Consider the following 14,522-nt stretch of genomic DNA (forward strand, 5'->3'; position numbering starts at 1 on the left):
GTCCAGAAGAGTGCAGTGCTAGGAACAGCTAAGATACTGCGCAGAACCCTCAAACTCCCAGGCCTCTGGTAGAGGACCCGAGGTTGAGGAAGACACATACCACCCATAGGGGTGAGAGGGGAATTTTATATATATATATATATATATATATATATAAAAGCAGTGTTTCTTTTCTTTCTGTATTAAAATAATCAAGACTTTAACTACTCTTCCCATCCTAGGCTAGCTGAATCTTGCTCTGGGTGTCTGTCACATTATTTAGGGGGCTCCAAAACAAAATAGTTCCTGTCACCACTAATGAATGAATGAGACTGTTTTCCTTGCTGCAATAATCAAAAATTGGCTAATTGAACACTGTCTGTAGACCCATCAAATGATACCATTCATCAGGGTTCCTTAGGATTCCTCAGTAACTGACAGCTGGCTCTTACTGTTCTCCTTTAGCAAGATTTTCCACAACTAAAAGCCCATCTTTACAGAGGTATGACCTGAGATGGTACTTGATCCCATTACACCACTGTTGCAAACTTATGCAGTGATATCTGTTTAATGCTTTAATACAGAGTGTATTGTATCATATATCAGAGGGGTAGCTGTGTTAGTCTGGATCTGTAAAAAGCAAGAGTCCTGTGGCACCTTATAGAAGGTGCCGCAGGACTCTTTATTGTATCATAGTTGCTCCAAAAATTTTCTCTTGTCCCAGGACTGGAACTGCCATGAGGGTCAGTAGCCTTCTTTCTGTTCCAGCCCCACTTGGTAATTGAACTACAGCCCAGAAAGTAGCAAGGCTCTCCACCAAAATATTTGCAAAAATGTATCTGTCATAGATATTAATTTTGAATCCACAATTCTCATTCTCTTCACCACCATCCTTAACTGTAAGTTGTATCATATTTCCAGTTTAAATTAATAATTCATATCCATCAAACCATACTCTGTGATAAAAAACTTGTGCAACTATCCCGTGTGGGTAGAAAAATCACAGGATCATTACAGTGCAGTATGGAATACTTAAAACATCATATTAAATTGTCGTAAAATATAGGAAAAGCTCTTCCTACGTAAACCACGCCCATGCTATGCAACCGTACATACTGCAAAGTTGAATCCATTATCAGGAAAAATAAAATTTCCCTTTGTCTGTCTGACCTCATGTTATTTCTTCCACCCATCAGGTATACTGTGTCTCATTTCTTACATAAACACTGCAGAACCTATAGGGGAAAGCTAAACTATGAGCTTTCAGCTTGTGGGAATATAAGCGTGTATTCCAAGATTTTGTTTTCTGGCCTTAATTTAACAGTCATTATAAGCCAAATGAAAAAATGGTTCTATAAATCTGACTAGCATACACAGGGCATTAATTCTAGATGTCTTATACGTAAAAAGCAAATTGCCTCAGTAGGTGGCCAAATCAATATGCCAAAGCATTTTTCTATTGCATTTTGCATTATGCTCTATTTTAACATCTTTTTCACTAGAAGGATTGTCAGGCTGTCCTCTTTGCTCCTTCTGCCACTCCCCTCTCCCCTTGTAGGAAATTAACCATACCTACAGTCCTTGTTTATGGATCTTGTACAGATAGGCTCCTTGGCTTTCTGCAGCTATTGCCGCTTTCTTCCTCCTCTGACATGGCACTTGGAAGCATTGAGTCTTTCCTTCCCATTTCTTCCCTTATGTTTACCTACAGTGAGTCTCAAATTTTTGTGGCACTTGATTGTTTTTAGCTTTTGAAGGGTGAATTGGGGTCACTGTACCACTTATGTCAATAAAATCATATGTAGAGCTGCTGTTATGCATGTTTTGTCTGTACCCAAAGTTAAGCAGAAAAATTACAAAAGAAATCAATACCAAGTGTCTGTAAATATATTTTCTACTAGACATCATATAGAAACAGCGATAGTTGGGCAGGAAATTTCCCAAGGGTTACTGGCTGAAGTTATGGTTTCAGGACATTAACTTTTCCCATCTAGCCCTGAAGATCCAAATTCGGCAATGCGCTAAACACATGCTTGATATTTAAGTGCCCATGTAATCATGTTACCTTCGTTTTGCTGAACTGGCCCCTAATTCTGAAAATGCCCTGAAACTCAACTATTATTCTTTATTTGTTAACTAAATCTCTTCAAATTATCAGAGTCCTGGTGTTCAGGATTGACTGGCCTGGAGCCTTAAACATCTATCTGTCCTCCTAGGTACTTCGTCAGTTTATAAGGCATGAGTCTGATTCAACCACCTCCTTGATACTTGAAAGATGTAAGTAGATGTTGTTTGTTTGAGAATCTTAGTACTAGTGAAATGTGCCTGATGGGTCTGCCCAGAGATACATTATGTCCTCTGCTCACAGAAGAGGCTCCTGTACAAGTATAAGCGCTCAGAAACCATCGCAACGAGTATATTATAAAAGCCTGGATGGATATATGCTTCTCCAGAGTGACCAGCAAATGCTCCTCAGCAAAGAGTGAGAGTAAATTCTGTCTCCAGGCCCATTCAGTACTCTTTCTCTCTGCTAAGACTACTAACAGTCAAATGTGTGGTGTCTTTAATAAATGTTATATCTTTCTATTACTGTTGTGGAAGAACAAGAAAATATTCCTTTTTCTTCAAGAATCATCAGCTTTTACTTTTTACTTGTGTAATATCTTATTTCATTTCGACTTTTTATTCATGCTGCAGTTGACCTCTTAAGGGAAACTTAATATTTTATCTTATCTGATCTTTATCTGATCTTATTTCTGCAGTGATGTCTTCAGAAATGTTTCTCCTTATGTGATCCAACCAGTGAAAACAGAAGGCAGGCAGTTGCTATTAAATAATAATTTATTATTTTACAGTGCCCAAAAGTGTGCTAGGCACTTCATGGCACAACTATTAATGTCCCTTCAAACTTACATTCTAATTTTCTATATATAATGAATTGAGTGGGGATAACAAACCAGTAAAGGAAATGGGCCACAGAAGGACCAGGGTTCCAGTGATAAATTGAGTAGCTGTGCGATTTTAGATATGTGCATATCTTGGAGGTACAAAAGGTCTCTTCAGGACTGTCTTCCAGACCACCAAAGGTAGAAGTGAATGCTTTCTACCACTGGAATTCTAAGTGCTAATTTATAGCCATGGCAGGCCATGAAATATTGGACATAAAACTTATCATTCTTATTACTGTGCCATTCTGACTGCTATCTTGTTTTACCCACTCCCTTTTGATTCAGACACGATTTTAGTAGTGATAAATTGGCAGAACTAGAAACCATCGTACCATCTGAAAGCTTGAAATCCTTTTCAAATGATATAAAGCATTTGTTACTAACGCTAGGAATCAGAGACGCGTTGACTGTTTAAAACCCTGTTGGAATTAAAGTGCAAAAAAAGAAAAGGTGGTAATCATCAAAACATAACTTTAAGGTACTTTAGCTTCAACTAAGGCTTGTTGTAATGATGGGGGGTAGGGGGGAGAATTATTGCAGCTTTGTTGTGGTAAAAATTCAAAAGTCAAGATTTTGTTTTTAAAAATTATATTAAAAAAAATATTGGGACAAGGAATAGAAGAAAATGAACAGTGTGAGCAGATCCTTCACCCCTATAATGGGGACTCCTCAGTGATGTTGGTCAGCACTAGTGAAGGCATCATTAGAAGTCGGAGAATCTGGATTCCTTGGATTTTGTCATAAATTGCATGTCGGGATAGTAGTTTATCAAGGTTAGAAAAGCTGAAATTGATCCATGCAAAAGTTCTTGGGACCGGTCCAAGCAGTCATCCTGAACTTTAACTCTTTCAAGGATATCTCCTTTTGCTTCTGGTGCATCTCAGTCTGATGTTTTCTGTCCCACACATTTCAGCCCTGAATCGTATCCAGTTACTCGGTCGAGTAGGACAGGACCCTGTTATGAGGCAAGTGGAGGGAAAAAATCCTGTTACAATTTTTTCTCTTGCAACCAATGAGATGTGGCGATCGGGGGAAAGTGAGATGTTCCAGGCAGGTGAGTTTGTGTAGTTATTGGAGTGGAATAATGTGTTTTTTCACCTGTTGTAAGGCTGTTTTAACATTAAATAATACCAATCCAGGTCCTTTGTTGATGTAAATCCATGTAGCTTCGTTTATGCCAATTTATACTAGCTGAGGAGCTTACTCATCATGTATATCCAGGAAGCAGTTTAGTATTTCTCAAAGGCATTTGTTGAATAGTGATTTGTGGCAGACTTTCCTAAGAAGGACGGAGGAAGCCTCCAGCTATTGCTCATTCATCATTTCACATAGACTTTGTGGGGTGGAGTAGGTTCCATTCTCCCATTACCTCCCACTGGAGATGAAGAAATGACATCTTTGTTTAGATGCCACTTTCAATTTGTAGCTGCATACTTTTCTCCTAGCCTGTTTACAATGTGCAGGCTGCAGGGAGAAATAATTGCGTGTAATATGATCCATGGTTTGTAAGCAAAGGTGCACAGTATATGCTCTCTCATTATGCGTGTATCATGTTGCATGGTGTTTCTGGCCCTGAAAGGAGGAAGAGTGGAAGTTTCAATAACAGTACATTTCCATTTCTCCGATCAATCACGTGACTTCTTAGCTGAGGAGCACTGAAGTGTTGAAACAAGCCCTCCGCAGTTTGTTGTGTTAGAGAGAGGACATGGCATCCTTCAGCACATTTGTCATTCATTATTCTTCCTTTCATGTAATATAGGTGATATCACCCAAAAGACAACGTGGCACAGGATCTCTGTGTTTAGGCCAGGCCTGAGAGATGTGGCATATCAGTATGTGAAGAAGGGGTAAGTGGCGTAAAGAGAATGCTTGGGGATTGAATGCCTTAACAATCAGTTAATTTAATGTGTGTCAGGCACAATGGGGGTGGTTCAGTGGAGATGTTAAAATAGAAGCATGTCGTGCTTAAAGCATTTAGTGCTCAAAGACTACAGAAAAATGAGGCAAGATCTCTGAACTCTAAACCAACAATTTATAGAATAAAAATAATGATGTAATCCTCCTGCCTGTGAACTGAATTCTTATGTCCATGTTAGTGCTCGAATCTATGTGGAAGGGAAGATAGACTACGGTGAATATACAGATAAAAACAATGTGAGGCGGCAGGCCACAACAATCATAGCAGGTAATGAACTTTATTAGTCAAACCATCTTGTTTTGCCATTTCCAGAAGTGAAGGGGAACAGTGAAATAGTGTGGTTTATCCTCCTTCCCCTTCTCATTCCCAAACTTCTTAATTTGGAATTTTGAGACACTGTATCTATGGTTGTATTTGTAGTTCCTGGTCTGTGCTAGTAGGTGTCATCTGACACCGTTTATGAAAAGAATTGGGCAGGAAAGAGGTAGCATTTGTGAATTGCTGAAAAGTTGCTGACACAAAGCAGTGAATTTTAGCAAGTGGGTGTTTGTGCATTTCCTCTGCGCTGCACGTTGGAGAGAAAATAGGGTATGTTCACTGCTGTACAAGGTGGGCCTTGTTGAAAAGTTCACTCTCAACTTCAGCAGGGAACATTTTTCTGTCTAAGCCTTTGATTTCAGGCTTTCCGTTAAACGTTAAGGTCTTCTCCATGTGAAAGGAGTGTCACGTGGATATAGCTAGATGGGGAATTTGGAAAGTAAGAGTGAGGTGGCCAAGAATAGCACAAGAGGGAGGGAGCAGACTGGTTCCTTGAGCTAGGAACAAGCATGAAGAAAAGTGGAAAGTTCAGAAACTCGTCCTCTTTGCTTCTGTAAACAGCAATGATTTTTTGTTTTGAGTTATGAGACTTATGGGAGAGATCAGTATCCTGAAACTTTAGGGGGATTGTTTTTAGCAATGGGCCCCAAAAAGCTGAGTTATGGAGGAAACATTCGTGTTTCAAAACTGTATATAGAAAGTTGGCCGAGAAGTGAACAATACATGCACTTTTAATTTTTACTTTTAGTTGTTCCCGAAGTGCAGTATTCTTGCAGTCATAAGCCCACTTGGTCAGATGGCCCAGCACGTACTGCGCTGTGATATTGACCCTTGTTATTGGCACACTTTCAGAGAGCCTGCCTGTAGGTATATGGCAAGTCTCTTCTTTCAATGGTTTCTAAAGTTTTCTTTTTAATAGCTCTTTAAAGTAGGGTTATTGAGAATTTAGGAGACCACTGGAAGTTAAATGTGGACTTCCATTAGTCCTGCTCCATGCTGATTATGGGAGGATGATATCAGCTCATTGCATTTTGAGATGTCCAGCGTAAGCAAGACATTCGCAGTAATAATAGATTTATAATTCAAATCTTTTTTGAAAATTGCCTCTAATGATATATTTGGCCATTAACTCTGTTAGACACTTGTGGACACATGCTTGAAAATACCTATATTAGCCTTGAAAAGGTCTCTTGACCTGGAGAAAAACAGAGAAGCATCTGTATCCATCAGTGTTAGTTTTCATGGGATATTTGTTCTGGATACTGAAACAGTACAAGCCCCTACATTTTATTTTTAACTTCCCTACAAAGAAGCACGTGTGTGTGCACATATAGATATGTGCAGCAAGACAAAACACTATCTGATCCTGAAAATTAACTACTCTGTTATGTTTCCTTTCAGATAACATTATTTTTCTGAGCGACCATGTCAAAGAGAAGGTGTGAGATGTTTAGTGCTTGGACCCATGCTATTCCTTTTATTTTATAGTATTTCATAATTCTGAAATCATGCATATTGCTGTATTTTCTGTAAACAAATTAAAACACCCTTATGTGAATAAAGAACTGTGTTTTTTGGTCTTTCTCTTCAAGCTTTGGCCTCTGAATATGTTTCTTTTGATACTTCTCTGTTATATCCTAAGGGACAGCCCTTGGGGCTATATCAGTTTGAATCAATAAATTTATGATTATACATTGCATTTCTGAATTTCTTGGGCATTTTTAGCCTGTATTTATTACAGGCTCCCATAATCCCTGGTTATAATTTTAATTCCAATCCCTGGAAAATGTACTTAAATCTGTGCCGTACTTGTTTTCATCCACCAGGAGGAGCTGTAAATGCACCACCGGATGACTTTCTTTCACTGCTTCTCCATTTAGAGCAGGAGCAGGCAAACTTTGGGTTTTGTAAATTGTATGGAGAGCCAGTTGGGGAAGGGGGTTGTGGCCTGGCCCCCACCTCCTATCTACCTCCTCTCCTCCCCCAGGATTCCTGCCCCATCCAACCCCCCTTGTTCCCTGACGGCCCCGCTGGGACCTCTGTCCCCTCCATACACACCCCACTCCCTGTCCCCTGAACACCTCCGGACCCCTGTCGCCCCATCCAACCTCTCCTCTCATTCCTGATGGCCCCCCACTGGAACCCCTGCCCCATTCAACCACCCTTTCTCCCTGTCCCCTGGCTGTCCCCTGCCACCGCATCCAACCCCCTTCCTTCCTGACTGCTCCCCCCCGGGACCCTTGCCCCCATTCAACCACCTGTCCCCTCCCAGGCCCTATATACACCCCCGCTCCCTTACCACCACCCTGAATTCCCCTGCCCTGCTACAGGTGCGCCGCCACCAGGCAGCACAGAGACCAGGTCAGGCTGGACTCTGCGGCTGGACTCTGCAGCTGCGCTACCCCAGGAGCTCACAGCACCACTGCCCAGAGTATTGTGTAGGCTGTGGGGGAGGGGAAACAGCAGGGGAAGGGCTGGGGGCAGGACAGTCCCGTGGGCTGGATGTGGCCTGTGGGCCCTAATTTGCCCACCTCTGGTTTAGAGAGTAACATTGTTGCACTGTAGACACTTCCAGTCTTTGGAGGGAAAGTCCAAAAGTCTCAGTTCCAGGTAGGATGGTATGGGATAAAATCTCTTATGTTGTAATCCTGGATGAGCTATCAGAGCAGCCATGAGTTTCATTATTGCCATATCTGATCAAAGTAATCTATATAGAAAGGATGCTAGTTTTATTATAAACTAGCTAGAGAGACTCAAATTCCTGCATATGATCCCAATGGGGTGGAGGGGAGAACCTGGATGGTGGAAATCCTTACCCCTGGAGTGGAGGAAGAACTCATGTTTCGTCTCTCTGGGCACAATGTAAAACACTTTTTTATTTTTTTGTGGACTTCCCCTACAAAATGGCTAGTGAGATTGTCCCCTTTCCTTATGTTTCTCCAGAATGATCCTAGCAATGTGATCAATTTGGAGGAACTTGTCCATTCCTGGATAGGAAAGCTACTACTTACATTGTTGTATCTGGCCTCTGGATTACTGCACTGATGGGTACACTGGAAATTTTTAGCTAGTTACATGGGTTGGTGTCTACATGGAGGTCATGGCATGTTTTAAAATTAAAATGAACTGGAGAATAAAAGTTTAAATGTGCTATCTTCTAGACTGGTTCCTTACAGACCATAGTTCCTGCCCTTTCCACAGTTGTCTACATCCAGAACTAAATATGTTGGTTTTTTTCCGTGAGGCTGAGAAGAGAACAAATATTTTGTGGTCATATATAGACTGAGGCTGTGAACCACAGCAGTACCAAGGCTGTTCTGTCAGTAGCAGTAACACCTTGTGCCACCTCAGTTTCCCGACTTTCCTGGCTATTGAATTTTTATCTGGTGTTTATGTAAATATGAAGTGCTCCATTATTTCTGCATGGCCCTGTGCTGCTCTCCTGCTTCCAGATCATGCTACCAGAAGCACAGTCACACTGGCAGGTGACACTGACTTCATGCTCATCTGATAAACTTCAGAAAAGCAAGTGGGTGGGGTGGGTGTGGGGAGGTAGATCTTGCCAACTGAATGATACAAACACATGCTAGCTCAACTTCTGATCTCTGGCCAGTACTAAACTCTAGCTTTTGTAAAGCATCAGCACTAATACCAAATGACAATCTTATATACCAGACCCTTGGTGTCTAGAAGGAATACCAGATATTAGCAGAATCCTCTAGACTTTAAGATGAAATGTGCTTGTCACAAAAACCTGATTAAAATCACCTTTTGGGTTAATCCCACAGGTGGGCTGTAAATTAGCTTCTTTTGTTAAAGTGGAAAAGGTCAATATTGCATATCCCTTTATTTGGGATTGAAGGCAAGAGGAGTGTGAAAGCTGTGTTTGGCTGATCATGTGGCAGTGTAGTCCAAAGATGGCGCATTGTGTCAGTTATCTATAATTTTTACTGATTTCTGATCTAGTTCCAGATTTGCTTTAAGGTGTTTCCCTGTTATCTTTAAAGCCTTGAATGTGGTAGGCGCTATATTTTAGTGACTGGCTATCTCTCCACAACCCACCATGACAGCTGAAATCAGCTGGGATGATGCAAATGATGGTGCCTACTGTAAAACTTGAGAATGGAGACTTCTCAGTAGAAGGCCCTTAACTGAGCTTGTCTACTTCAGGAAAAATGTAAGACTCATCTCCTGGGGCAGAACTTCCTTCAGTAATGGTCACGAACAGCGGCCCACACACTGACCTCTGCCTACAACTCTGGATCATGAGAGAGACCGAACTAGTACAAATTGTCGGATTATCTATCAAAATTTAACAGATTTGTTCATGCTACAAATGATTTTCACTTTTCCTGGGTTTCAGTGTGGTCTTTCAGGGAAAGGCATTCAGCTTTCTCTTGTCCTAATTAACCTCTTGGGTAACCTGGATTAGGCAACCTTAATTATTGGCACTGATTGGATCTCCTTACAGAAGCATTTGACCTTGAAGAGGAATTACTGTATTTGTAGCAGGTAAGAGTATGAGGTGCGCTTCAGTAACGAAGGGCATTGCAATAGTTTTCAATGGTGTGAATTTCATAACGAGATTGAGACAAAGCTGTAGGACTGCAAACCAGGTCACTTGCACTCAGTCTCCCTGCTTCCAGAACAGAGTGAGGGGGAACCCCTTCCCCCCGCCTCCTATACTTGTTTTTGGCTGTAATGCTTTGATTAAGGGAGAGCTATGGGCACGGTGCCTAATATAGCATTTTGAACAGTCACATGGAGAAGAACGCTTTTAACCTTTACAAATGCGTGACTTATATTTGAGAACATAGCTCTAACTTGCCCAACTTCACATATGGGATAACATGAGGGGTGCTCAAAAAATAGCTGGTAATGAAGTGGGTCTGATTTCTTTGGCAGACATGTCTTCTCTCACTTCTGTTTCATGATTCATCACTTCTGATGATGATTAGTGTAGCAAACTGAATAGAGTGTGTCTGGATGGCTTGGGACTGGTAAATGGATATTGGAGTCTTTTACCGCTTGATCTCTGATTGAATCTAGCCCAGGTTAGTGCTGCCTTGTGATGATTCCCTAGTGCCTTATGTGAAATTAATTGGTGTTTCAGTCCCATGCCTGCTAGCCATCATGAAACCAAACATCTACTTGCAGTATAAGTCTCAGCACAGAGGTCATGAATTGCATAGGCAGGAAAACTATACTAGCCCTTAGAGAAGTCCCTGCAGGTAAAAGGTAAGATATATTAACTAAGGCAAGCTTGTGTTGCTGTCTGCGCACTTATTATGTGGTTTAATAGAAGACATTCTTCAGTACTGTCAATCTTACATTATGCATTTGTATTCTTTTACTTAGTCTTTGAACACACCGAGGAAAAAATCTGCTCTGCTTTACACCTCTGCCATGATGCTGAAAGCATTGGGGTTACATGGGTGAAAAATAAAGTAGAATTTGTCCAGTATGTTGTTTTTCCCTTTTCCCAATATATATGACAATAAAATGTACATCCAGTGAGTTTTTCCTAATGTCCAGTGTGAGTATATCCCTTACCCTTAGCTTGTTTGGCATTCCGTGCCTCCAATACCTTCCATCAGCCATTCCGCTTCAAAGAAAAACTGCCGTTTTTTCCCTACCTCTGACCTGGCCTATACTCAGAACAACCTCCTTTTCTCTATCTCCCTATATGTTAGAGGTCAGTGTTTGCAAAGTATACCATTCAGTAACATTCTCGTGTGTCAGACAATCACACCAAATAAGGTTCTAATTCTAGAAAATGAGGGAGAGGAAACAATTTTACACAAAGAGAGAACCATAAACTAAAAGATAAACATACGTGTGCCTGGATGTATAGGATGGAAAGCACTGTTAGATTGACCCCCAACATGAAAAGTGTGAAATATTTAAAAATAACCTGGATTTATAGCATGGTAGAAACTAGTCTAGTCTCTGACCCAGGTCAGAGGAAACAAACATGAGGGGGAAGATTCAGGAGAGCGTAGGGATAAGCATGTCTGTGTACAGTCCTTACCTCTGTTATAGCATTCTTGCTCTTGTAGGTGAAGATATTTGTCTTGTCTGTTTCCTTAGTAGCATGTTTGCTCATGAACAATGACACACACTATATCCAGTTTGGGGTATTAGTTGCTGTTCCTTGTACCATGATACTGGGTAATTATATTCTCTGGAAGGATTCTTTGCCTGCTCTCTCTTTTCTCCTTTCTGGCACTTGGTACACATTGCCACTTTCTAGCAACCCCTTCTTAATACAGTTTCTTCCCCAAGAATGGTTGTTCTACAGCCCAAAACTTCAGTTGTGCACATGTATGTGGCTGCTCCCATGTAGTGCTAATGACTTTACACAGCACCTTGTATTGCATACACAACAGTTCTATTTCCCACTACCAAATAGAGACCCTTTACGAGAAGTATAGATTGAAATAGCAGAGACTTAACACTCATTTTAATAAAATAGCAGGCACAATATATGTTGGATAGAGGGGGTACCAGAGATTCACTGCTCCTGCAGCAGTGCTAGATGGACAGCTGTGAAGATTATACTGTGTTTATTAATAGCAGTGGTATAACCCAGGCAGTGACAATGGAAGCTTCCCCATACCACCAGTTTGCTTCCGCTCCATCTAGGCTGGGCCACCCCAGGTAAGAGGGGAGTTCAGTCTCCACACCCATTCGATCAGTGGCTTTTCTGCTGAGACTGCTAGTTGTGGATGGTGGGTTTTATGTGGCCACCTGTCTACTGGATTTCAATCACTTAACTCAGTTCTTATAGGCTGATGAACAGGCATCTGATGGTAACAGGGGAGATGAAAGGCACCATAGCCAATGGCCAGTCCCCTGAGCCACTCTCTCTCTCTTTCTTGTTTTGCCTCTGGTTTTTACCATGAATTGTTCTCCCTCTCTTTTTTATATTGGTTCCCCCTTGAATACTCCTGCAGTTGTGACCTGCCCTCCCCATCCTAATTGAAAGTTCAAAAGATTCAGTTATAAGAGACCAGTAATTGACAAAGAGGATGGTCTAATTTGGTAAAGGAAGCAAGATTTGGGTAGGGAGCCATAACTGTGTTTGCTATGGAAAGAACAGCTAGGATGGGAAAGGGAACACACTTGTTTACCCAAAGTATCCACTTTCCAGACAGTGCTTTAACAGAGGGAAATGGGCTGATTGTGCAGTTCATCAATTAAAGCTTCCTTCCCAAAAGAAGCATTAAGAGGGGAAAGTTCAATCCTCTGCCCCTGATCAAACACCACCTTGCCTAATCCCGGATCCTCTGCACATTCACTAAGTAAATAGTCAAAGTCACAATAGAGCATCCGTGTTCTCATTTTAATGTGTGTGTTTTTTTTATTTCTGTGACTTACAGAGCAAATACTACTGTCCTTTACCATTCTCACTCAGGCAAAATGTTTAGTGCCCTAGCTCAAAGAGTTTGTGTCTCAGCAAGTAATTTTAAAGGGATTTAATTTCAGCCAGCAAAGTGGTAGGAGTCTCTTTTGTTAGAAAAGAATTTTTCATCCAAAGAGTGTATCCATACACATTTCTGGAAGAGGACTTGAACTTTCAAATGTCAAGACCTACATCTTTCAGGGCTGGCCCACTGCCATTTATTTGGCAACACCGTTTACAAGGCTGGAACACAGCGAATTTACACCTCTTGGTGCTAATAATATGGCTTCAGATGTCTTCCATACCATCAGATGCTTGTAGTGTACTGAGGTGCATGATCTATAACAATTTAAAGGCACTTATCCTAACAAGATAATTTGTAAAAATGGCTGGGAATTTTCCATCAATATTCTTCAGGGGAAAATGAAATTTCCACAAAACTGAAATTTTCCATGGGCCTTTGCTGAATTTTTTTCAATTTTCTACAAGGGAAAATCAGAACTAAATATCTTGTATTTAGGTTGACCCAAGCTGGACAATTTGGTTTGCTGAACCAAACAAACACTTACTGTTGGTCTGTTTGACATTTAATATGTATCTTGTTTGAGCTGCTGTGGTGCCTGATGGGAGTTCCTCATGCCCCTATTACATAAGAACATGAGAATGGCCATACTGGGTCAGACCAAAGGTCCATCTAGCCCAGTATCCTGTCTTCCGACAGTGGCCAATGCCAGGTGCCCCAGAACGAATGAACAGAACAGGTTATCATCAAGTGATCCATTCCCTGTAGCCCATTCCCTGTAGCCCATTTCCAGGCTTCTGGCAAACAGAGGCTAGGGACTCCATCCCTGCCCATCCTGGATAGTAGCTATTGATGGACCTATCCTCCATGAATTTATCTAGTTCTTTTTTGAACCCTGTTATAATCTTGGCGTTCACAACATCCTCTGGAAAGGAGTGCCACTGATTGACTGTGCACCATGTGAAGAAATGCTTCGTTTTATTTGTTTTAAACCTGCTACCTATTAATTTTATTTGGTGATGCCTAGTTCTTGTGTTATAAGGAGGAGTAAATAGCACTTTCTTATTTACTTTCTCCACATAGCCACAGTTTTGTAGACCTCTATCATATCCCGTCTTAGTCGTCTCTTTTCCAAGCTGAAAAGGCCCAGTCTTATTAATCTCTCCTCATATGGCAGCTGTTCCATACCCCTAATTTTTGTTGCCCTTTTCTGAACCTTTTCCAATGCCAATATATCTTTTTGGAGATGGGGCAACCACATCTGCATGGAGTATTCAAGATGTGGGAGCACCATGGATTTATATAGAGGCAATATGATATTTTCTGTCTTATTATCTATCCCTTTCTTAATGATTCTCAACATTCTGTTCACTTTTTTGACAGCTGCTGCATGTTGAGTGGATGTTTTCAGAGAACCATCCATAATGACTCCAAGATCTTTCTTGAGTAGTAACAGCTAATTTAGACCCCATCATTGTATATGTATAGTTGGGATTATGTTTTCCAATGTGCGTTACTTTGCATTTCTCAACGTTGAATTTCATCTGCCATTTTGTCGCTCAGTCACCCAGTTTTGAGAGATCCTTTTGTAGCTCTTCGCCGTTTGCCTGGGACTTACAAAATTGCTCAAGATAGTTATCTGCAGATTTCGCCACCTCACTGCTTACCCCTTTTTCCAGATCATTTATGAATGTATTGTATAGGACTGGGCCCAGTACAGACCCCTGGGAGACACCACTATTTACTTCTCTCCATTCTGAAAACTGACCATTTATTCCTGCCTTTTGTTTCCTATCTTTTAACCAGTTACCAATCCATGAGAGGACCTCCCCTCTTATCCCATGACAGCTTACTTTGCTTAAGAGCCTTAGGTGAGGGACCTTGTCAAAGGCTTTATGAAAATTTAAGTACACTATATCCACTGGCTCTCCC

The 14,522-nt window shown here is 41.1% G+C and overlaps 1 protein-coding gene across 2 annotated transcripts in view; it reads left to right on the top strand.

The window, feature by feature from the left end:
* Nucleotides 1–6,728, top strand: part of SSBP1 (single stranded DNA binding protein 1) — a 10,711-nt gene extending 3,983 nt beyond the window's left edge. The window contains exons 3-8 of one of the 2 annotated variants that reach the window (XM_032783195.2): nucleotides 2,196–2,256; nucleotides 3,841–3,981; nucleotides 4,687–4,774; nucleotides 5,024–5,112; nucleotides 5,912–6,026; nucleotides 6,565–6,728. In XM_032783195.2, the coding sequence (XP_032639086.1) occupies nucleotides 2,196–2,256; nucleotides 3,841–3,981; nucleotides 4,687–4,774; nucleotides 5,024–5,112; nucleotides 5,912–5,985 (453 nt within the window). In that variant the 3' untranslated portion in view covers nucleotides 5,986–6,026; nucleotides 6,565–6,728. The remainder of the gene's footprint in view (nucleotides 1–2,195; nucleotides 2,257–3,840; nucleotides 3,982–4,686; nucleotides 4,775–5,023; nucleotides 5,113–5,911; nucleotides 6,027–6,564) is intronic. The other variant, XM_032783194.2, reaches the window with a different exon arrangement.
* The last annotated feature ends 7,794 nt before the right edge of the window (nucleotides 6,729–14,522 follow it).

Source organism: Chelonoidis abingdonii, chromosome 1, assembly GCF_003597395.2.
Source record: "Chelonoidis abingdonii isolate Lonesome George chromosome 1, CheloAbing_2.0, whole genome shotgun sequence".
Classification (NCBI taxonomy): Eukaryota; Metazoa; Chordata; order Testudines; family Testudinidae; genus Chelonoidis; species Chelonoidis abingdonii.